The following is a 23,073-nucleotide window of genomic DNA, read 5'->3' as shown; positions in this document are numbered from 1 at the left end:
GGCTAGTAAGCCTTAGATAGTTTTAGCAGTGAACTCCCACCTATCAAAATTTCTTTGTAGTCACAATGATTATCTTAATCCGTGGCAATGGTTTCAGAGTATGCTACAAAATGTCCACAAGAGAGACCACCACCCAGTGGCACCCTGAGAAGCCATCGTTTGCCAGCATGGCCTGCTGCTGTGCAGGGACACGCTGCATCAACAAAGGCAGCCAAGCACGCTCTGCCGAGCAGTTGCGCTGGTGACAGAATTTTTACTTCTAAAGCTTTGTTCTGTGGACCAGTCCTACGATAAAACAAAGGGAGAGGGCTGGGGTATGGTATGGATAAGGATTTTAGATGGGGACTGTAGTCAAGATGCGGGTAGTGGCACATGAAGCCACGGTAAAGGAGCTAGTCAGTGTATAGTAGAATACGGAAGTACATAATGAGTGTCAGAAAGTAAGAGACTGGAAGAAGTCTGGTCCTTGAAGGCTTACAATGGAAAGTTACTGGAACTAAGAGAGTGAAGTGACCTTTTGTACATTTTTAAAAATCTTTTCTCTTTGTGTCCTAATAACTTTGAATATGTTGGGTAGTTTCAGCTGTGTTTGACAGGGATGTAGGGGTCTTTTAGAAAAGTTACTGTTGATTGTTTTAAATAGACAGCTGGGGAGAAGGGGAAGGCAATCTCAGTTGTCCAACAGGAGGAAGCTTTGATGCGAGATCACTTTACTAGGGCATTCAGGTGAGAGGGAGACATTACTACAAGTATGGGAAAAAATTTCAGATAGTTACTGAACCCTTTCAGGTGCCAGTGACAGCACATACAGGTGGTAGTGGCTGACACCCTGAGAGCTCATCAGTTCCTGGTGCAGACGTACCAGGAGCACCTCAGCAGTTTGTCCACCATCAGGGACAAACTTCATTAGTTGCAAGGCAGATGGAGCCACCAATAGATCCCCTTCTCATAATTCCACACTTGACTAATGTATGGAGAAAAAAAAAAAAAAGAAAAAAAAAGAAAGAAAATGTGGTCAGAAGAGTTTTCAGAGTCCCAAACAAGTAACGTATATTTTAATACCAAAGAAAGCCAATATTATCTACATGAGAGAAAGGTGAGGAAGCTCAAAGAGAAGTATGTCACCAAAAACTCGAGTATGTATTTAAGACAGTAAAAATGAAAACCCTCATGAATCCATTCAGTTTTACAGAAAGGATGTGGCTGCTGGATGGGCTACAGTCAGATGGTTAGCCTGGTGACTGTAACTCAAAAGTTTATGTAAATGTTCTGTAACTGTCACATGTATTATGGACTGTCATTAGCCCTGTAATTGTTTAGCTCAGAGTCAAGCAATTGTGGCCAAAATAAGAAAAGTAATGTTATTTTAATCTCTTTTGCAGGTGCTAGTGTGCTAACCATTACATAACTGTGTGCAAGTAACCTGAAGGGGCTAAGCTTTTTAAATGGTGTTATTAATCATTACAGAAATGTCATTTGTGTTAGGTTTTCTTGTAGAAAGGATTAAGAGCTCTGTTGAACACTGATATTTTTGAAAATGAAACAAGAAATGAAAAGCAATCTTTTTGGAACTGAATGAGATTATCTGGTTGCAGACTGGTTAGCAGTATTACTTTGTTGTTGTTATTTCATAGGGTGCTTAGAGGTAAAAGTAACTTTGAAGCTTTTTGTAGATTGACTTCATTGGAGTTTTTTGCTTAATGTAAATAACAATGTTGTTCCCCAGAGAGGTATCATTTTACATCAAACTCCTGATAAAACACAGTAAGTAAACTTTCCTTAATATATAAACACTAAACAATTGGATTGTTTACTGCTAAATATTTACCATGAAGCCTTAGAAGTATTTAAAAACTGGTTTTTCTAGTTTCTGTCCTAGCAGATGCCCTCATAGGATCTCTTCAATCCCTATTTTCCTCTGCACACACCTTGTTTAAGCAGGAAGAGCTTAATTTAAGCTGTAATCTTTTATCAGAATAAACTTTAGTCGTGTTTTCAAAATACTGGTGCTCCTCTCCCCTCTCCATTTGACAGGTCAAGGAAGCAGGTGAGGTATGACACTCCCAGCAGCCTATCACTTAAAGTTGACTGTAAATGCACTTTTTGACCAGCCCAGCTCTGTAGGATAACACTCCTTTAATATACGACCATTGCACCAGTTTATCTTTGCTCAAGAACAGAGCATATCATTCTAGTACACAGGGTTTACAATGTCTTTTGACAACTCCCACTGAAAATTTATAATAATGGCAGAAGGCAGGAAGATCTGGAATTCAGGAAAGGACTCCTGTCTTTTGGTTGAAATATTTTGTTAAGTGATACTTTGCATTGCAGAGAATTTAACTTTAGTGAAGTTATCATCACTTGACAGTTCATCTGTTTCTATTTGGAACACCATGTGCCTTACCTCTCCCTGGCAAAGCTAAGCCTTACTGTTTTAATGACAAGTTCCTGAGATAGGATCTACCAGCTACCTTTATTGCTCAGGCACAAATTGCCTATGGTTAAATATTTGATTATTTAAGAGACAGGTGGGTTTGAAGAAGGTAATGTAAGTAGTATACAGACAATATCCTGACTGACTTCAAATAGACCTAAAAAGAACCAGTTAAACTAGGAAAGTACTCAGATTTTAATCACCTTCACTTGAACTCTAGCAGTGTATTGCTTGGATCAAATTTCACTGAGTTTTAGTTATTATTCTCCAGTTGATTAATTTTAACTAGAAATTAGCAAATACTGACCTATCTTTGTGTGTTGAGTTTTCTCTTTATAACAGAAGCAAGTATGTTGCTTTGAGGGGAGGGAGAAGAGGGGAGGAAAAAAAAACCAACTGTGTAATTTTGAAGTTATTTATTTTTAAATTCGTATTTTAAAATGTTAGCCATAGTCATATCTTCTACATTCAGCTCAACCACAGGAAGAAGGCAACATACTAGAAAAAGTAATAAAATGTGTAAGAACAACACTAACCTAAGTTTCAATGAAAAAAACTTGTATCGATGGTTGTCAAAGTGTGTTACCAGAACATTATTAAAAATCCTACTAAAGGAACCAGTTCTTAATTCAATTGTAGTATTTAGTTGATTGAGATACAGATGACATGTAAAGTAGCACAAGTAAAGAAATGTAAAATTATTATCATATCCTCCTCTTTCTCCTTGGTTTCCAGAAATGAAGATAGTGAGGTAGTTTTGCTGATGGGTATGATTCTGGCCTTCATTTATGTGTGCTGACATCTGGCATGTTCAGATGCTTGCCCTCACAGTTCACATGTGGCAGGACCTATTAATCCTTTTAACAGAATTCGAACCCTCTAAACTCCATAGAGTAGAGTGGTGAAGGAGTCATGGCGGTTTTTAGTATGTTCCTGAAAATACAGTGTGCAGCTTTCCAAGTACACAAGATAGAGTTTACACCTCTGTCAAAAAATAACTTGTGAATCCACAAAGAAGACTCAGAGGACTAGTTGTATTTCCTTAAAACATAAAGGTAATTTTACATCCTGGCTATTTTTTACTATTATTATTTAATCAGGTGTAATTTGAACTGGAAATTTGCATTTCATTTATGAGATCCATGTATTTTTCTTCCTGTAAGAAAGAACTCCTCAGCAGGATATGCAGTCTCTGGGTCTGGATTGCAAACTGCCTCTGTGAGCAAAGACTTTCCTTCTTGCACAGCCTCTTTCTGCGGTCAGTGAGGATGCACATGAGCACAGAGATCAGCCCGAACTTGTGGTCCACAGACTAAAGCCATGTGTTTCTAGAGAAGAAAAAGGCATGGTATGAGAGAAGTCTGTGGTGATGGCTCTTCTAGCAAACACATATCTCACATTGCTGGGAAAAAACATTATGCATTAGTGGTGTGGGTACGGTGGCACTTCTCTCGCTCCTTTCAAGTGGGCTTCCCCAGTTCAGCTCAGGCCTTCTAAGCACGATATCAGTAATGTCTGCTGCAGTGATACTAGAGGACTGTGAGCTTTGAGTTCTCGGTCTTCAGTTAATGTTCGCAAATGAGAAAGGTAATCTTTTTCCCCAAAGGCTGAGTGGGTGGGGAGCTGCGTGGGCAGGAGCAGCAGCGGGGGCACAGTGCAGGCAGCTGGTGCAGGAGGAGCTGTTCTCACGCACACCCCAGCTCTCTCACAACAAATCTCATCAGCTGGTGGTAGGAGTAGCAGCAGCGGGTGTATCTCGCATGATTCACTGGGTCCTGAGTTTATAAAAATAGTAAAAAGAACAGGCATAATTTCCAATAAGAAGTAATCTCTAGGGTGTAATGCCCTGGAAGGCAGACCTTCTTTTCTTTTGGAATTTTCCACTTCTCCTCATCATGACGTCTTTGCATTGCAGACACCAAGCAGTTGTGAGCATTCCCATGGCAAAGCAAGTCTGTGGTTTGCCATGTGCAGGGGCTCATTGTTATAGAGTTACTGTGCTTTCATTTTCTTTGTTTTTCATCACAAGATATGGAAAATAGAAACTACCCTATAGTGAATATATTTCCTGTCTTATTGAAATAAAGGAATCACTGTTGATAGTTCTTGCCTCGATTTTCCCAATCTTGATTTCCATTAAAAAAAGACAAGCGTTACCCTCATTTGCCCCTATTACATTAGTGCTTCAGGAAAGTTCTGGTTTGATATCCTGAGACAGTGAACTATTCCACCTGTAAAACCTGTCACCGGCAACATTATTTTATCCTTTTATTTCAGTTGTAGTTGAAAAGAGCAGAACTAGGATTGTGTTGATGGCTCAGACTTCGTACTCACTTAGGTGGAAGGAAGGGTTAGCATCAATGACTGTACTACACTGATCTCCACCTTGAGACAGCACTCAGAGTCCTCTTCTATATTTTACTATTTTGTACATCACCATCAAAAGCATTTTTTTTTCAAATTATCCTGTAGACATTTGTTCTGCAAATACGTATGCGTTTGTTTTGCACTAACTTGAATAACATCACTGGAGAAAGTTGATTTAATCACATATTTGTGTTGGGTATGTACTTAGTGTTTTCAGAGTAAAACAAACGATAATGGCCCAGATGGCATCCAACATCCACATATAGTATTTGTAATCTGTTCTAACAGCTGTTTTACATCCTTGGTACCAGTGGCATTAAAATAGAAAGTAAAAGCATCTTTGTCAATAAATGACAGAAAGGTATGAATTAATAGTCATACAGTACACAGCTGTTAAATGAGAAGATAGGAAATTGCTTGTTGCAAATGACAGCATTTACTGTTTTCTTTCCAGCAGCTTAAATACTTGTTTTCATCCTTCTTCATGAAAGTTTGTTTTCAGCAATGAAATCTTTTGACATTATCAGTATTCACTGTTAATTCAGTGACAAGATACTGATTTGTATGGCATGAAATTTCAGTCTGGTTTTGTACAGATCTGTAATAAAGTGACTATTGATGGCATAAATCATGTTGATACAAATTTGGCCAAGTTTGATTCATCTGGTTGGTGCGCTTCTATCACTCTTGGCTTCTGCTGCTAATTGTAGCTTGACATGTCCCTCTCCTTATAGCTTAAGAGCAATACTTTACCTATATTAAGTGCCTGCCAAAGTATTTTACTGAAGTTATTTCTAGTTCCATTTATTGCTGTGTTGTAAGGGAGACCAGGGTGCATAAATTCTGAAAGAATTCCCCAGCTGGATTAGTTCACAAAAAAAAAGGGAGTTCTGATTCCAAGCAGTTCTTACTCTTTGTAGTTCCCACTCGTGAAGTCTTTCTTTGTGGTCACAAACCAAGCAGGTTCCATTTTAAAGCTTGTAATGATGTGGACTCATTTCTCTCAGCGTGTCTCAAGATTTGATCAGGTGATCAGAAACAATTTGTTTAGGGCATTGTAAGAATCTCTCATAACACCTGGTTGTGTGCACGCTCACAATCTACTTTAGTACAAACAACACCAGTTCATTTAAATGATGTTTCTCTTTCAAGTACCTTTTGGCATTGGTAAGTGCTTTGTGAAAACCTGCTTTACTTGCCAGAGCAAGAGGGCTATGAGTGTGCATGTAGTTATGAGTCTCAGCTGGCAAAATGATAGCTTACATCTGCAGGCAATAACTTCCTGAAACTACATAGCTTGATCTCATGCTGAAGATACTTTTATTTTAAAGGGAGGGGAGAAGAAGGTCTCTTTTACTCAAGTATGAAGTGTCATGGTCAGGGGAGGATGGGCCTTTCATTTTCTGAATGACTGCTCAACTTAGTGTTGTCTGCATTTGCCTGTGCATCAGTGGTTGTCTTCAGCTGTCTGTTGGGTGAATTTCAAATACTGAGTGTCATGTTGGGTCAGTGCCCTGAGGGCCAGCTTGGTGCCTTTCCAGGAATCACTGGAGGCAGAAGCTGCTCTTCCAGGAGAGCTCTGGACCATCCTGCCTGGTATCTTTTGATTGCATCATCATCTCTAGGTCATCTTTTCTTCTGCATGCTAGAAAAAACAGCCACTGGAGGTACACCTACTACCTTCAAGTCAGGTTAACAGAACTCTCCTGCACCTTGTCTGTGGTTCAGTCTCACATAATAAAATTATACAACAAACTTCAGCTTGCTGCATAATAATACAGAAAACCTAAGCCCTTGACCAAATTCTAGCTGTATTCTCCAAATGATTTATTGGGTTTGTCTCTTTTGGAAGAAGCTTTGTTGCTAGTAAAGGTTTCCTTGTTTTGTTATATGGGCCTTAGGGGTGAAAAAGTTCTGATCTAGTAGTACAACATTTCATGCTGTCTGCTGTTACTTGTCATTTTTTTAAATAGGACATTTGTGGCATATATGCATACTTATAAGTCTTTTGGGGATCTTTCAACATGTAAGATGTTGTTACTGTTAGTGAAAACAGGCTGACCCTTTTCGTTGCATTTCCAACAAACAATTCACAGCTCTTCAGAACTTGGGCTGAGACAAATTTGAACCACATTTTCATCCTTTCTGTTCTGGACTATTTGGGATGCTATTCCATTCCTGGTATAACTCACACTGTAAGGAAAACTGTACTGTAAGGGTATATCAGCTGCCACAGATTTACAGTATCGATGGCTGCTCTGTTATGAATCCCTCCTGGTCCTGCCCGACTGCTTCGATACAGCATGTGGAAAAGGTATTCCCCACTGAGGAGCTCTGTACTGTTTACACAATACTTAAAATCATGGTTTTCCCCATATTGGACTCAAGTCTTTTATAGTTTGCTATGCCTTGCTGCAGCAGGATGTTAAATTGACCGATCAAGTTTATTTTGACAGTGAGTTTTAATTGTCTTGTTGAGTTTCTCATTTTGCATTTTCTGGATGTTGTCATAACATTCCAGTATTTCTTCTGGAGACATCCATGTTGAAGTGAAGTAATTTGACTTTCAAACTGCAGTCAGAGGAAATTTTAATGTGTTTAAAATAAAAGCTTGGGCTCAATAAACTTTGTTCTGTCAAATCTTATAATTTAACTGATCTCTAAGTGCTGTATCATTTCCCAGTTGATCAAACTGTGGAAGGTTAATGGATCACTGTATGCATCATTTTTTACTCCCAGTTCATGTTTTGCATTCCACTAATAGACTTCTTTCTGGGGAACTGCTAATGCTTGAGAAATACTGTGGAGATTAGCCATTTATTTTGTCTTTCCATTTTCATTTTGAATGCATCAATCTTAAAAACTTGAGTGAGATGCTGTATTTGTTTAAAAAAACTTCACTTCTTTTACTTTATTGAATAAAACTAGATACAGAATCCTTTGATTAATTTGCTGTGCAATAGAGGACCATCATTGTCACAACTTTGGGACTGTTTAGCATGTGCTCTGCTGTTTGCATTGTTATATGGCATGGTAAGCTTGCTTATATTCTCTGATTTGTGAGGCCTACATTGTTTTTTTGTTTGGTGTTAACAGCTTGCACAAGTGGACTCCAGAGCTGTACATCTTGGTGCTGTCATTGTTCGTGGCCTTACAACTTTGCTTATGGCCAATAGTGCCTGTGGGTTTCCATTCAGAATGGACGATTTGATGCCTTGGGAAGTGTTTGATGGAAAACTTTTTCAAGAAAAATACCAGCGGTCGCACCAAGGTTGCTCTATGGAAGAACTTTTGGAAGGCAATGTGAGTAAAAACATCCTCTTGGGCAGTTCTATATGCTTTGAAAAATGTGTCTGTCCATGTTTGTTGCTTGTTTTAATATACTTGTTTACACTGGACCCCTTTATTTTTATTTTTCCTCTCTTATTCCTTTTCCATCCCCTCCAAAATTTAAAGAAAAAAAAACAGAAAAAGAAAAAAAAAAAAGTAGAAATACTGGGACTATGAAGGAAGCTATAATTTTACCTTTATTTTTGTTTACATTACTCAGAAAATAATGTAAGGAAGTGTCAGAATAGTTGTCAATTTAAAAAAATGAAAATGTAATGGTTTTCTGGTGCTAAGATATGGATGAGATCTTTTTCCTGTAAGATTTTAAGCAATATATTAAGAATGTCTTTAAGTAAGCATACTGGTTATAATTTCTGAAGTGTTTAAGAATGATATTTTTAAAGGTATTAAGGAACCTAAACTTTAAGATGAAGGTTTGGTGAACTCAAAGAGAAATTGGAAATCAGAGGAAAGTATATATCTAGGTATTTTTTTAGAATCTCACCAAGTACCTTCCTGTGCCTTTAAGTCCTTGTTTAGCTCTCAATCCCGCTTTTCAGAAGCTGGGAATTTGTACGTTTTCCATGCTATGTTGCCAAAAAAACAATATGACTTAAAGCATGTCTGCCCAGGCGAGGACAGGGAGATACCAGCAGAGTCCTGCTGGGTGTGGGCTCTGTGTGATGTGTGAGGGTGGCACCGTGGCCGAGCCAGGGTCTCCTAGGCCGGTGCAAGGCTCTGCTAATGCACTGGTGAAGCCTCAGACCAGACCTGGCTCATACCCCAGCACCACAGACTATGTGGAGAGATGCTTGGTTATGTCTGCTCTCATCTGTACTCGGCTGTGTAGACAGCTCTTAAGACCTTTGATTTATGTGTCTCCTTTCAATGTGGGACTGAAAACCCTATGTTTGTTTAATTACTTTTGAAAATTTTACCTTTGGAATATTTTTACCTGCTGTTATGTATATCACTTGAGGTTAACATATATAAAAGTGATTACAGAGAAGAAAGTTTTCGGTTTTGAATTATTTTAATCTCCTGCATTCAGTATCAGTTGTTGTATAATGTTTTCTGTTCCAGTTTTGTGTCCAGTTACACACCATCCTGATCTGGAGTGATGAGTGGAACGCGTGTGGGTGGGTGGAATGTGTGTGTTTTCAGCATGGAGGAGTGGGATAAGCCTTTCCATATGGAATCAATCATATGATTAAGACTATAACCTCTATCCAAATCCTGTGGTTTTTATCAATTGGTCTGTTGATTTCAGTAGATTTTAGATTGGGCCAGTGGTTCATCCAGATTTTCATGTAGGACTTTTGCAGAACAATAGAGGGTCTAAAGAATAAATGGGAAAATGTAAAACTGTACGAATCTATGTTAAACTGATACCTCTTTTCCATTTGGGTAGAATTCAGGTTAGAGAATAACTTTTACAGCATGTATCTAAATCTGAATAAAATTGATATTGCCTAAGAGGACTTTTTAGATGTGTTAGCTAGTATGTTTTAGCTTACATTTGAAAATCCCAATGTGGTCAGGTTAAAGTTATATTTTAACCTGCCTTAGAAGAAAGATAAATGAAGACACTTAGATCCCTAGAAGAAAGATGGAAATTTGCTTGATCAATTTAAATATCTAGGTTAGTTTGTTTTTTTTTTTTTTTTAAAGTCTGATACTCTAGTTTAAATAAACCCCAGATAAATTATTCTGTTGTGGGGAAAAAATAGTCTATCCCCGTGAATTTTTAGAGTAGTTTAAATACCTTTTTCCTGTTTAGGTACGATTTTGTGGTACATATATGGCAGAGATTGCTCCCAGAATAATAAAATAGCTTTCCAGCTTATCAGTTTGAGGCAAGAATCTGTTTTTGGGAGAATTGCCAAGAGATGCCAGTTTAGCTGGGGACACTGGCAAGGCAACAAGCATGTGTGACTGGTTTTTCCTATTATTATAAGTTCAACTTTAATAAATAAAACTGGTACTTATTTCCTGGCAGAGCTTAGTGTACCATTGGAAGCCAAGATCTTTCAGCACTTGTTTGCTAACAATCTACCCCTGAGCACCATAAATCAAATATGATGATAGCTACAGCATTGTATTAAGAGAAAAAGTTATACTGCATGGCATGTTTGGTTATAGAAAAGATAAGTAATAGGAAAAAATGACTTCTTTTGGTGTTCCATACTTGTCTCTTAACTCCTCAGGTCCCTTCTCCATGATCTGGACAATTACTTCAGGGTGTTCAGGAGAACTCAGAATCAGTGTTTTTTTTATTATGATGGACTTAAATACAGTTAATAAGTTTATGAAAATCACAGTAGAAATACAATCTTGGTTAAATATTTACACATATTCCAGAATTTTTCAACATTTTGTGGTTTGATTCCCACAGATTCTTGTACTAAAATAAAATGTTTAAACTAAGTGCAGTTGATGCATTTGTGGGCAAGATTTTGCGTAGCTCAGCTCTTTGTACCCCTAGCAGCTGCTAAAGATAAAAAATTGAAAGCTTCTGATAAGAATCAAAAATAGAGCCATCTTTCTTTAAAAAAACAAATTATAAGCTCATATTATGCTAGTTCTCTGGTTTTCATAACAGTAATCATATTAGTTTGTTTATCCACACAGAAAATTGGATATAATTGTCTCACGAAACAGTGAGGCAATTATATTATCACTTTATTAGCCTTTTTATTGTGCTTCTCACTAATGAGTGTGTTCATGATCAATTTTTTAAAATTAAAACCAAATTACCTAATGGGGTCAACCTAAGTGATATGTTTTGTCATATCTTTCATCCAACCTTCATAAACACATTCTGAATTTGTTCTCCCAGTAATATAATGAAAGGTTTTTCCCGTTAGTGGGTGTTCTTCACAGACAGTACTCTGTGTGGGGAAAAATATCTGTGGGTTTTGCTTAAGGGTCTATAAAGAAGATGATTAACTCAAAAAATGTGATAGGAAAGTTCACGGATTCAGGCTCTACCTCTAATTTAAGAAACTTCTCTAGTTGCTGCTATCTTGACACCTGTTGGATTTTTATCTTATGCTGTAATTCTGTCCCCTCCTTCCTGCTCCCCCCTCTGCCTTGTTGGTAGTTACAAAAAGTAACTATAATCCTGTAAAAATCAGTTCCATTTTATGAAAATCATAAATTCTGCTATTGCTCTAAAAATCTATCTTTTCATAGTTCTTTTCAATGTGTACTACTGCCCACATGCCCAGTACAAATCAATAAAAAGGTTATTAGATCTGACACTTCTTCAGAGCTCCCTGAAGTCAGTGAAAGTTAAGAATATATCACATCTCTTAGTATTGTGTCTTTAAGTAGCTTCAGCTTGTCATTTTGACAGTAGAACTTTTCATCACATCACAAGGTATACATTTTTATTTAATTCCCTTGTTTCTCTTTAGACATGGTAGTATTTTATCAGTCAAGAGTTGAGGCTGATGTGTTACTACTCTGTTAAATTTTGCTTGTAATATCTGAAATTAAGACACTTTGTTTTTCGTTGGTGTGTTTTCCATAAGTTAATCAGTCCTTATCTGGAGGCTTTAACCATCTGCCGATGGAAGTCAAGTGAAGTTTATCTACAGATGCAAGGTAATAGAATAGGGAAGCAAGTGATTTACAATGTGAGTAGGAAGAAAAACAAACTTCACTGAGAAAGGGGAAAATGCTCCTTCTGCATCTCTACTCATCCCTCCAAGGATCAACTTTTAATATGAAATGTTTGAACTTTGTTTCCTGAAAAAATGCAAACCAGATCTACCACCTTCATATATGTATGAGGGTAAGACAAATTTTTTAGTTGTTGTGTACATGATTGATTTGTGCTGTACCTGAAGTGAGAAAAGCAGAACAGTCATCATTTCTAATCCTGTTGTCTGCAGGAGTCTTTATATACACCCTTCCAGAATCTGAAGTCTTTCATTTGCAAGGTTTGCATGGCGAAGAAAAGAACAATACAGAGCAGACCAAGGGGGAATGGATTTTTCACAGGTTGGCATTGTGTTAATTTTCCCAGTAAACTGATAATTATCCTTTAATAGCAGCAGCAATTACGTAGGTAGCCCATCAAGCTAAATTGTAGTCTTTCTCTAAGAAACTAAAGGAGAGATCTAAGAGAGATCCGTTTTTTAGGAATTCATGTGAATTTGATTACTCAAGTTCGGCTTAAAAACCACTTCCATCTAGCTACATAGTTAGTGAGATACTGGCAGTAAATATCATTCATGGCCAAATTCAGTGACAAATTATTTTTATAGGAGGAACTAGATGACTCAAAGTTTTTTCTTCCTTTCCTGTAGGGGCCCTCTTTTAACATTGGTAGTTGAAGGTCTGAGTGATGCATTGAAGAGAGAATACTCTTTATGGGACTGACAGTTCAAAATACAAGAAAGCTTTTGGGCAACCTAGAGAATGACTTTTTTTTTTTTTTGTCCCTAACTCTGTGGTTCAGTTTACTAAACACATTTGTTTTCCCCACCTGATCTTCCTGACTTTCAGGGGAAAAAAAAAAAAAAAAAGAAAACATCTAAAGGATTTTCAGCATCGTTCACAAATCAGCCTGAATGTTGAGCCTTTTGAGGTTTCAAAATAATTCACACTGAATCTCAGTGTTTATGCTGGTACCTGCTTAATACCTGATTAATTATAATGCCTGTGAGGATGAAAATGACCCCTTCAAAAATCCTTGAGCAAATTACAACAGATGAATTATTTGCTGCTAGTTCAGTACTGTGCATTACGTGACAGCAATACTTCTGATGTGGTACTACACCACACTGGTGCTGGACATTCAAAACTGAGGGTATCTCATGGTGATTTATGATACCAGACCCTGTTAGCATCTGCTATTGCTTGAGAGCTGTACTTAAACATTTTAATTATGATTTGTGATTCCAGTTTGGACAGAGATTTCTGTTTTGTTTTAATGACTGCCATCTTCAAATCTGTGTCATAAAATTTTGGTCTGGTTTCTAAATACACTTGTTAACAGCTTGTAATCATGATGTGCATAGATGGAAATAAGGACAAGAACCATGCTTATTAGGCTGGCTTTGGTTTGCAAAAAACATAGTTGTGTATAATTATTCTGGCATAAAACTAAGAAATATTGTTTCCCAAAAAAAAAAAAAAATGCTGTCTTTTTCTTCATTTAATCTTGTATATAGTCAGAGTTGCTTAGTAAATACTGTTTTTCAGGAACACGACAAAGAGAATATAATCCCAGGTTCCAGCAAACACACAGAAGTTCTTTTGTTCCTCCATACCATAACCAGATGAGGGGCTTTCCACGGAGAAATCGTCAACCACAAGGTAAAAAAATATGTTCGTGTGTGTGTATTTGAAATCATCTCCATCAACAGTATAACAACTCTATGGCTATCTGCAATTTGTGTGTACGCAGTTACTCCTGTGACCACAGGAGTCAGTAACAAAACTTTTATCAGTTGTGGTTGTGTACTACCATTAGCAAAAACTAACTCTGCAAGGTTAAGTAGCACGTAGCATTATAATCTGGAGTCTTCTTTTACTCGCAGTATTCTGAGAAAAAAGCTTTCATGTGGTATTGAAACTTTCCATGCTTGGTCTCAGCTGATGACTGTATTTGAAATCGTAATAGTTCTCAAACAAATTGGCGCAGATGCACAGAAGTGTGTATGTGTCTGTCTGAAGTCTTTAGCTGCAGATCTTGGTTCATACTTCAAGAAAATACTTAAGCACATGAATAAAGTTAAGCATATTCTTAAGTGGTTTTCTACATCAGTCTCAGCATCCAGATCATCACCTAAGTAATACAAATATTAGTTTTGTTTTGTCTCAGCAGAAGTTTATCTTAAGTCATTCACCAATCTCACTTATTGGACAGAACAGACATTTCAGTGAAGCATCACTGTGGATAATACTGTTGAGCTGACATGAGTTCGGTTTTACTTCCTCATCGTTATGACTCGAAGCATATACATGTAGATTAAATAAAATAAGCAAAAGGAAGAGAAGTGTCTGAGAAAGGTCAGTTATTAAGTTTGCAGAGTCTAAATTTCTTCTGTTTCCAGGTGATTTTTTCAAAGAAGATTGATGTAATGATGTGATTAGGGAGGACAAATAATAAATAAATACAGTAAAGTGTGGTATGTGACCATCTCAAAAAGCCTGCTATTCAGAGGTCGTGTCATCTCTAACCAGCTCCAGAGATCTCATGAATTCCACAAAGTTCCACTGTGCTGAATTGTGTTATAAACGTGTTTCAGTACCATTATTAAAACAAATACACTTCTTATACACTAGCCCTCTTTACTAGCCTCAGGATGCTCTTTAAAACACGATCCCATTAATGTGGTTAAATTGTGTCTGTTTTAAGTAAAATAGACTTATTGGAAAATATATACCTTACAAAAGAGTCCTGTAATATTTTAGATCTGATCTGCCAAAATGTCTCATTTTTACAAAGTTTCTTTTTCCTGAGTTGGCTAATATTAAAACAGGTATTTGATTTGCTTCATTATGTAGCTGTTGTCTCTGCTATATGTGTGTATCTCACCAAGAGGAGAGAAAAAAGAACAAAAGAGTAGTAATTTTGTGTTCCATTATAGCTTACATGATAAAACTTCCTAGTAATATTACTGTTATCTATCTGTCTCACCATTTATAAACCTTCCCATGGTATATGTTATGGTTCCTGCTGTTGTATATTATATATAAATCATTGGATAAAATGCATTAAAAAGTAATGGAACAGTAAGCACAGGACCCAAATCTTCTGTGTCAGGAGTGTACTCAACAATTAGGCAGCCTTCACGCTCTCTGATCAGTTAACATTTAAGAATCCCATGACAATGTGATTGTCAGCAGTGGAGGACAGGGTGCTTCCACCTAGAAAGCATAAACCTCAGAAGCACTGATATTTCTTTGAAATGATTGTTAGAATCTTTTCAGGCAGAACAAGAATTCAACTTGGGCATCCCTCGTTTTTTAATTACAACTGATCTGTTGTAATTAACATCTCGTCCTCTAGCTGTATTTTGAGAGGAGGGAATTCAGCTGTGTGTTTTTTGGGTTTTCAGGGACTTGTGGGTTTGTTGGGTTTTTTTGTCTGGTTGGTTTGATTTTATTTGTTTAATATTCTCTTCATAAATTTCTTGGCTTCATGTCACAAATGAAGAGTGCATCCCTGTACCTCAGAGCAGGACAACTAAGCCTCACAGGGAGGTAGAATTTTCCTTGATGTTTCTTGTTTGTTAATTTAGAAGACTTCCTGTTTAGCACGCTGACTTTTGTGTATCCCATTGTGAGTGTCTGTTCCTTCTGATGCTTATTAAACAGATTGTAGGTATCTCATGTAAAGCTAAGGGTAGGTTTCCAATATTGAGGTATAAAACTTTGCATTGCAACACTTCATAATCTGTGTACTTTGTGTTTAAAGTAATCTTGCCTGAGGTAGCATAGATGTCTGTAATAAAGCATGACTTTCCAGATTCTAGGTTCGTGGCTGAAACAGCACACCACATGCCATATAGCCTATTGGTAGACAAAACCTCATTAACTAGCAGTTAAGACCACTGATATGTTGTTTGGGGTCACATTGTTACCTTGTTCTACAAATAGCTAAAAGTAAACTGAGCCCTAAGAACTATGGAAAACACTACTGAGTATGTTTGTCAATCTCTTCATCAGTCCAATGGATACACACAAGATTGTCATAGCATACAAATTACCACCTAGATCTGAATCAATGTACAAAAGCTAGAAAGAAAAGAAAATTAGAAAGTCTAACCCTACCTGTGCACTGTCTTATATACTTCTATAGCTGTATTTAAAAATATTGGTGATTTGGACAATGGTTCTCATGCTAGTATTTGAGAACCTGTTTGAAAAATGAACTGAAGATGAGGGAAGGCGATAGGGGAGAAAGTGTCTGTGGGACTGGTTGTAACAGCAACATGAATGGTTGAAATCAAGGATACACTAATACATTAGAAATAGTGAAAGGTATTGGCAAGGATATAGAATTCCTGATGGTGATAAGGTAAACATCAGAATGCCCTGTATAGTGGACCCAGAATTATTAACAGTGAGATGAGGAAATAGGGGAGCATTTTGACAATTTCATACTTGGATTTAGAGGGTTTTGGATTTGGAGGCCAACTATATTCTGCCTAAGAAAAGTATGTTATCTCAAAAAAAATAGGTTAGTTTTCTTTGTTTCCATCCACCTTTGCCTTGTTTTTCTTACATCTCTCTATTTTACAAGAATAAGAAAAGGGAGATGGGCAGCTTTTGTTTTTTAAAGAATTCAACTTAGAAAATATCACATTTTCAAAAGTGTTTTGTTTTTCTTTAAAAACAAGGTATTGGAGAAAACCTTTTATGGAAAAGTGAAAGCAGTTTTTTCAGAGGAAAGGAAAGATTAATGTCAAGGACTTAAGATATGATAAAATAGAATCACTGGAAGTATGTCTCACTCAAAAGAAACTCTTTTGTCCAAGGCAAAAGGGAATTATCCAGAGTCCCATTTCTTCATGGAATGCAGTTGCACCAAAAGGGTACAGCCACTTGAGTTGTAGCACACCGTTAACCATGTAGTTGAACATAATACAACTATACTGAAGGATCTGAGTTTGTAGCAAGTTTTTGTTTGGTAAGTGTTTAATCAAGACTTCCACACTTGCGTTGCATGCTCTATGTTCAAGCCTGTTTCTCATAAATAGGATTTTGATAGAACTGTAATGTAAATGGGACTTGGTAGAACTTTGGTGCTGAAGAAAACATTTCATTTACAGTTTGAGTAGTACTTTTCTTATAGAAATCTATAACTAAAGCAGTATTGTACAGAGGCACACTTAAACCAGGATGAAAATATTTGTTAATATAGCTTATGTCTGCTTCTGAATAGTGTACTTTCCTTTCCTGAATTCACACAGTCTGATCTACCAACCACAGTGTATATAACATGTATGATTCATTGTCCCAACACATTAATTGAACTAGATTTTTAAGTTACAGTGGTCTAACAGTTTTAAGAAGACCAACATCGCCATTGACTTTATCCTCCAACATCTCAAATTACTAGCCATAATTATACACCAACTGGAGAGAGATGTGTTCATTTTTCAAAATATGTGCAAGTGTAATTTTTCTTGCAGGCTATCTGAATAAGATCTTGTTTTCCTGCTTTTATGTTAATTAAAAATATTTAATTCCTCTCCTGCTCCCTCCAGGTAGAGAATATGGATCGGGACATCCAGACTGCAGGAGAAGGTTCCACCTTCCTCCTTGGTAAGGACAACATATGTGCAAGTAGCAAACTGACATGATGGGATAGTTACCACTGAGATAAGTTTTGTCTGTGAGAGCCTCTTTTTATGAACTTTACAGAGTAACAGAACCATGTGACTGTGGAGGAAATCACTCAAACCTGAGGCTATTCAGCTTGTTAATCACTTGTCATGTTAGGTCTAAGCTTGCTGTGAGATCGGGATCACTAAAACTTAAGTTAAAGGTACCAGCCGAAGCCCAGTGGCATCCCAGTATAGCTACATTGTTCTGTCCCTTTGATGCTGGAAACTTTCAAGTGTTTTTACAACATCATTAGATATTCCTGAGTATAGGTTTTAAGACTTAGACTGTAAGTTTTGCATACTTTCATTATAGTTGTGTACATTACAAGAGTTTGCTCACCATGCATAATGCGGCATACCCATGCTGATTGTGGTTTGTGTCTTAATTTTGGATTATACCTTTATTTTTCAGGTTATACCATTGTTACTGAAACCTTTTGAAAAGTTTGAAACATGGCATCACTGATGTAAACATCATCTGCCACTGAAACACAATAACCTTTCTTTAAAATGCAGAGCTTTCTTAGACAAGCCAAAAATTGCTCTTACTTTTGGCACTTGTAGTTAAGCAACTTTTTCTGTCTCAGCTGGCTGTGTGGAGTGAACCACATCACAGCTGAGGAGAGAAAATCTGTCATGCTTTACATCTGTACTGAATAATAGTTATGAGAAATAAGTATTTTTTCCTGTCCAGAATTCTAATTTAAACACACATTTTCAGAATTATTTCTTAAAAATTGATATATTTTACTTTGTGATTCAATTTCAGTGACATATGTATTTAATTATAAAATTAATTCATTTTAAATGTAGTTAATATGAATAATACTAAAGAAATATAAAATAACAGAGCACATGCATTTTTAACAGCATCATAGGAACATACATTGGTAAATTGGTGCCACAAAAGCCCTTCGTCATTACTTGTGTTTCTTAAGAAACTGTTTTAGAGATTACAGCAACTTTCTTATGTCTTCCATTTGCATGTCCATTCAGTTAAAAATAATCATGGGTACTTTACTTAATTTCTGTCTTCAGGAAACAAAAATGAATCAGTTATGTAGAAATCCCATTTTAAATCATGAAGTGTAAAAATTGTACCAGAGGAAAAGAAACGTCAACAACACTTACGTGACTTAGAAAGTGGGTGACACAGTTAGAGCCATGTTTATCTCTTCATCTCAACCTAACTGAAAATTGTCTCCATCTATGTAATCTTCAACAATTTCATGCTTTTCTTTGGTTTCTAGCAATCTTTGAATTGGGTTGGCTCAAGAGGATGTTTATGGAACTGATGGGTTTTCCTTTGTTTATGTGCTTTGGAATCACGGTATCTTTAGTTTTTGCTTCACTATTTTGAGTACATGATGTTATAGAATAATCTCTCTTCTCATACGGAAGGTATATAATTAAAAAAAAATGAAAGCCTGATGTCCTGTTCCTGCTCTCTAGAAAGACTGAGCAGCAAAAAAAGAGGCTGTGCAAAGACAGAGGCAAAATATTAAGAGCAAGTTTTGAAATCTGGTACAGTTTGCGGATTTTCATAAGAGCATGTTTAGTTATGGAGGATGACAACTGTTCCACACAGTGAAGTCAGTGGTGTTGCACATGGGCAAAACTTTGTATTTACACAGAGAACTGTGGCCTTTAATGTTGATCATGTTGGAAAATCCACTCCTTGGATTATTTTTCTTTTTCGTTTTGAATAATATTGATTAGTGTATTGTTATTGTAGTTCTCATAATCATCATTCTAGATTTTACTGATATAGAAACTGTATCTCAGTCTTAGGCTTCTTAGTGTACTACTGTCAGGATTATTTATTTTTATAAGCATTCAAATATTAGATTTATATCTGAAAACTGCCTTATGACCCATACTAACAAAGGAGCAGATGCTATAAAATTTAATGCTTGCCTTAAGACTTAAGGTTCAAAACATAAGTGCTGATCTGAATAATTTATACATAGATCATTAAACCGAGAACACATCATTATGGTAGTTTAATCACCTGCATAATACAGATCGCAAAATCTTACTCTGCAACAGGCTATAACTTTTTAAATTGTTTCAGTGCTGATGTTCACGTGTTTTATTTGGCTCCTCACAACTGTTTGTCTTTTAGATCGCCCAGGTGACCCTGCTCATTACTGAAAGCAGATGAAAATGGATAAGAGAAGAAGCTGTTTTTTTATGAAATTATGTATGCTGAAGATCATAAAACCTTCATCAGTATTTCAAAAATGGTGGTGGGAAGGCTCTAATCAGAAATTTATCATACCTTATTTTAAGTTCCATTTTAGCATATAGCTTAGAGAAGTAAATCATGGAATATTGTGAAACAATTATTATACAATTTAGGTTCCAGATAGTGTTGTTTGGAGGACTTCACACAAACCTTGCTGACACAGTTATGAAAAATGGTCATTAAAAATTATGTTTAAAATGTAAAGGCCAGTCCTGTGTGTTGAAGAAAGCTGTACATTTAATTTCATTAATTAATCTGGTTCTGTTGCAAAACAATTAATGTCTTGGCTGTTAAACTTCTATGCTTATATGAGGCTGAAAGTGGCCATTCTCAGACAAAATGTATACTTTTAAAGTGTTTATAACCATGTCATAGTTGAAAAATGTTACTTTTCTTACTTTCATACTTCCTCAGTCTCAGAGAATGAGAAAACAGTAACTAAAACATTCCAGGAAGTCATAAAATTAGTTTCTATGTACAAAAAGGCTACAGCTTTAATGTCCTGTTATGTGGGGGTGTTTCAGAGCTGAGTTAAATGCATAGTCCTCTTCTGGAATACCTAGAATTCTCCTCTGTATGTAGTGAGTAATTTACAAAACATTTATAGTTTATGCCAGACCTTACATCTCTCTTTAGCCTCAAAGTAAAGGTGTCAGTGTGAGCCTCTGGCCAGTATAATTTTGGAGGAAATTTTAAATCAAGGGGAAACTTAACAGACATTTTACATGCATTCACTGTTTTTTTTTTTTCCTACGACTCAGTTATTTGAAGCACACAAGGTAATTTTTTTTTCCCTGTTAACATCATTGGTGCATCTTTTCCAGATATTAGTGGCACTGTGATTTCACACTATACTGATAAGAGAGTCCTAGGAGATCTGAGTAAATAGACAGAGCACAGGTAGGGCAATCAGGTATCTGTGCCCTTGTGGCCAGGAAGGCCAGTGGCATCCTGGGGTGTATTAGAAGGGGGTGGTTAGTAAGTCCAGAGAGGTTCTCCTTCCCCTCTACTCTGCCCTGGTGAGACCACATCTGGAATATTGTGTCCAGTTCAAGAAGGACAGGGAACTGCTGGAGAGAGTCCAGTGCAGGGCAACAAAAATGATTAAGGGAGTGGAGCATCTCCCTTATGAGGAAGGGCTGAGGGAGCTGGGGCTCTAAAGAGCTTGGAGAAAAGGAGACTGAGGTGTGACCTCTTTAATGTTTACAAATATATAAAGGGTGAGTGTCGCGAGGATGAAGCCAGGCTCTTCTCAGTGACAACCAATGATGGGACAAAGGGCAATGGGTACAAACTGGAACACAGGAGGTTCCACTTAAACATGAGAAGAAACTTCTCAGTAAGGGTAACAGAACGCTGGAACAGGCTGCCCAGGGAGGTTGTGGAGTCTCCTTCTCTGGAGACATTCGGAACTCGCCTGGACACATTCCTGTGCGACCTCACCTAGGTGTTCCTGCTCCAGCAGGGGGATTGGACTAGATGATCTTCTGAGATCTCTTCCAGTCCCTAACATTCTGTGATTCTGTGATCTCCTGTGTCCATTTTCACTGGTTTATTACTCATCACACAGCATTTATTACTACTTTGAAAATATGTGTATTTTTACAATAGTGTATAAGTGGACTTGAGATTAAATGTCTTCAGAAGTGTTTGGTGTGACGAAAAAGCATTATTTTTATACTCCAAAGAGCAAATTTAGCTCTAATTTTGAAATTTATTTTTAGAAGAAGTAGTATAGCTGTAGTATAATTTACATTGATCTTTATGGTACAGTGATTACTGATTTAAACTCTGTTTTTAGTCCATTATTATTCAGTTAATGTTGTTTCTTAGGCCTTGTGCAGGTAACTCCTTTGAGTCAATTGTCAGTGGAACTTAGTTCCTATTTACTATACATGTTATGTCAAAGTGAACAGTATTGTCAGACATACATAACTCAATACTATAATTTCCTTGCATGAATTTTTCTGTGTGTAACCCAATAAATATATTTTTTCATACTCTGCATATAGCAACAGTCCAGCTAAAAAAATAAATTGACAGCAATACAGGATTTCTAGTTCTATTAAAGGTTTGAACAGACACAATTTTCACACAATGCAGTGTCTGATTTGCATTCCAGGGATCCTGTCGTGGGAGAGACATTCCTGCTTCCTTTTTCTATCGATTTGTCACTGACTGTAATTGTACTACCACCTTTTTTAATTTTTTTTTACCTCCTCAGACATTTTAGAATAATGTGGTCTGAGTTTTATGGAAAGTCCTCTAGTTTCAGAAATCTCATGATGTATAATAGTGTATTTGAAAAGAATGTAACTGTGTGCCAGAATTTTTTGGTAATTCCTTCTTCAGGCTATGATATAAGATTTCTGTTGGCCTCAATAAACAAAGTTAAATACAGTTAGAGTGGGAGTTTTGCTGTGCTAGTTGTATGTTGTGAGTTATTGGTAATAATTACCCTGACTACTGAAGAGTTGGCGGCTTCTCTGTGAGTTTTTTTTTTCTTCCTAATGTTGGACCATAAGCAGAAGCTGCTTATTATTATTTCCAAGCCAAAAGACTTTTTTTTCCCCACCAGGAATCATAGAGTGAAAGCAGAAGCATGAAGTTGAAACAGAGGTGATACTTTCCTCTCTTACTGAACTTTAAATTTGTCAGAGTACAATAAAGCTTGTGAACTGTAGAAGGACATCATATATAAGAACATGACCGTAAAGATTCCAGTCTAGTAGAGTTTCCTTAACATGTGGACTACAGGGTTACTTTGAATGGGTACAGGACAGAGGAAAAACAGACCTGTGGATTTGAAGTGAAGGAACCTATGTTTGTGAAGAAAAACATTTGTATTTCTTGTTTGGCTGTATCGTTTACTGTCTTCTCTAGACTGTACACTGGGTACATGCCTTTCATCAGATGTTCACTGAAATTGTGGATTTATTTATTAGCTTTATTTATTCCCCTTCTGGAAGGGGATTCAGAGAACATTTGTTAACATCAATAACTAAGTCAACTGTGAAATCGTGACAAGGTTATTGTAAGAGAGTGGCTGACAAGAAGAGATTTGTCAACTTTCCTCTTTATTCTGTATCCTTTATCTTACATTACTTTGCTCATTTGTGACACCATCACACTGGGACTCTGAATCAGAAAACACTGAAACACTGAGTTAATCTTAGGATGACTGTGTCACTGTAAGTATCAAAACATATAGATTATGCCTGTTGCATAAAACAGGAAAATACAGTTTTAATTCCTTTGCTACCTTAGCAAGCGCTGCACTGAGGCAGAGGGGAACAGAAGTGCTAAACCTCTACAAATCTAGCACCATGCTGTCTGGGCAA

General features: G+C 36.8%; 1 protein-coding gene across 3 annotated transcripts in view; it reads left to right on the top strand.

Annotated features, from left to right (window-relative positions):
• FAM120B (family with sequence similarity 120 member B) overlaps positions 1 to 22,132 on the top strand; it is a 53,399-nt gene extending 31,267 nt beyond the window's left edge. For 2 of the 3 annotated variants that reach the window (XM_071806330.1, XM_071806332.1), the window contains exons 7-11: positions 7,901 to 8,107; positions 12,034 to 12,142; positions 13,349 to 13,462; positions 17,365 to 17,422; positions 18,735 to 22,132. In XM_071806330.1, coding sequence (XP_071662431.1) covers positions 7,901 to 8,107; positions 12,034 to 12,142; positions 13,349 to 13,462; positions 17,365 to 17,422; positions 18,735 to 18,744 — 498 coding nt within the window. In that variant the 3' untranslated portion in view covers positions 18,745 to 22,132. The remainder of the gene's footprint in view (positions 1 to 7,900; positions 8,108 to 12,033; positions 12,143 to 13,348; positions 13,463 to 17,364; positions 17,423 to 18,734) is intronic. The other variant, XM_071806331.1, reaches the window with a different exon arrangement.
• The last annotated feature ends 941 nt before the right edge of the window (positions 22,133 to 23,073 follow it).

This window comes from Patagioenas fasciata, chromosome 3 (assembly GCF_037038585.1).
Source record: "Patagioenas fasciata isolate bPatFas1 chromosome 3, bPatFas1.hap1, whole genome shotgun sequence".
NCBI lineage: Eukaryota > Metazoa > Chordata > Aves > Columbiformes > Columbidae > Patagioenas > Patagioenas fasciata.
Note: the sequence above shows the minus strand (reverse complement) of the source record. Positions and strands in the feature narration are given on the sequence as shown.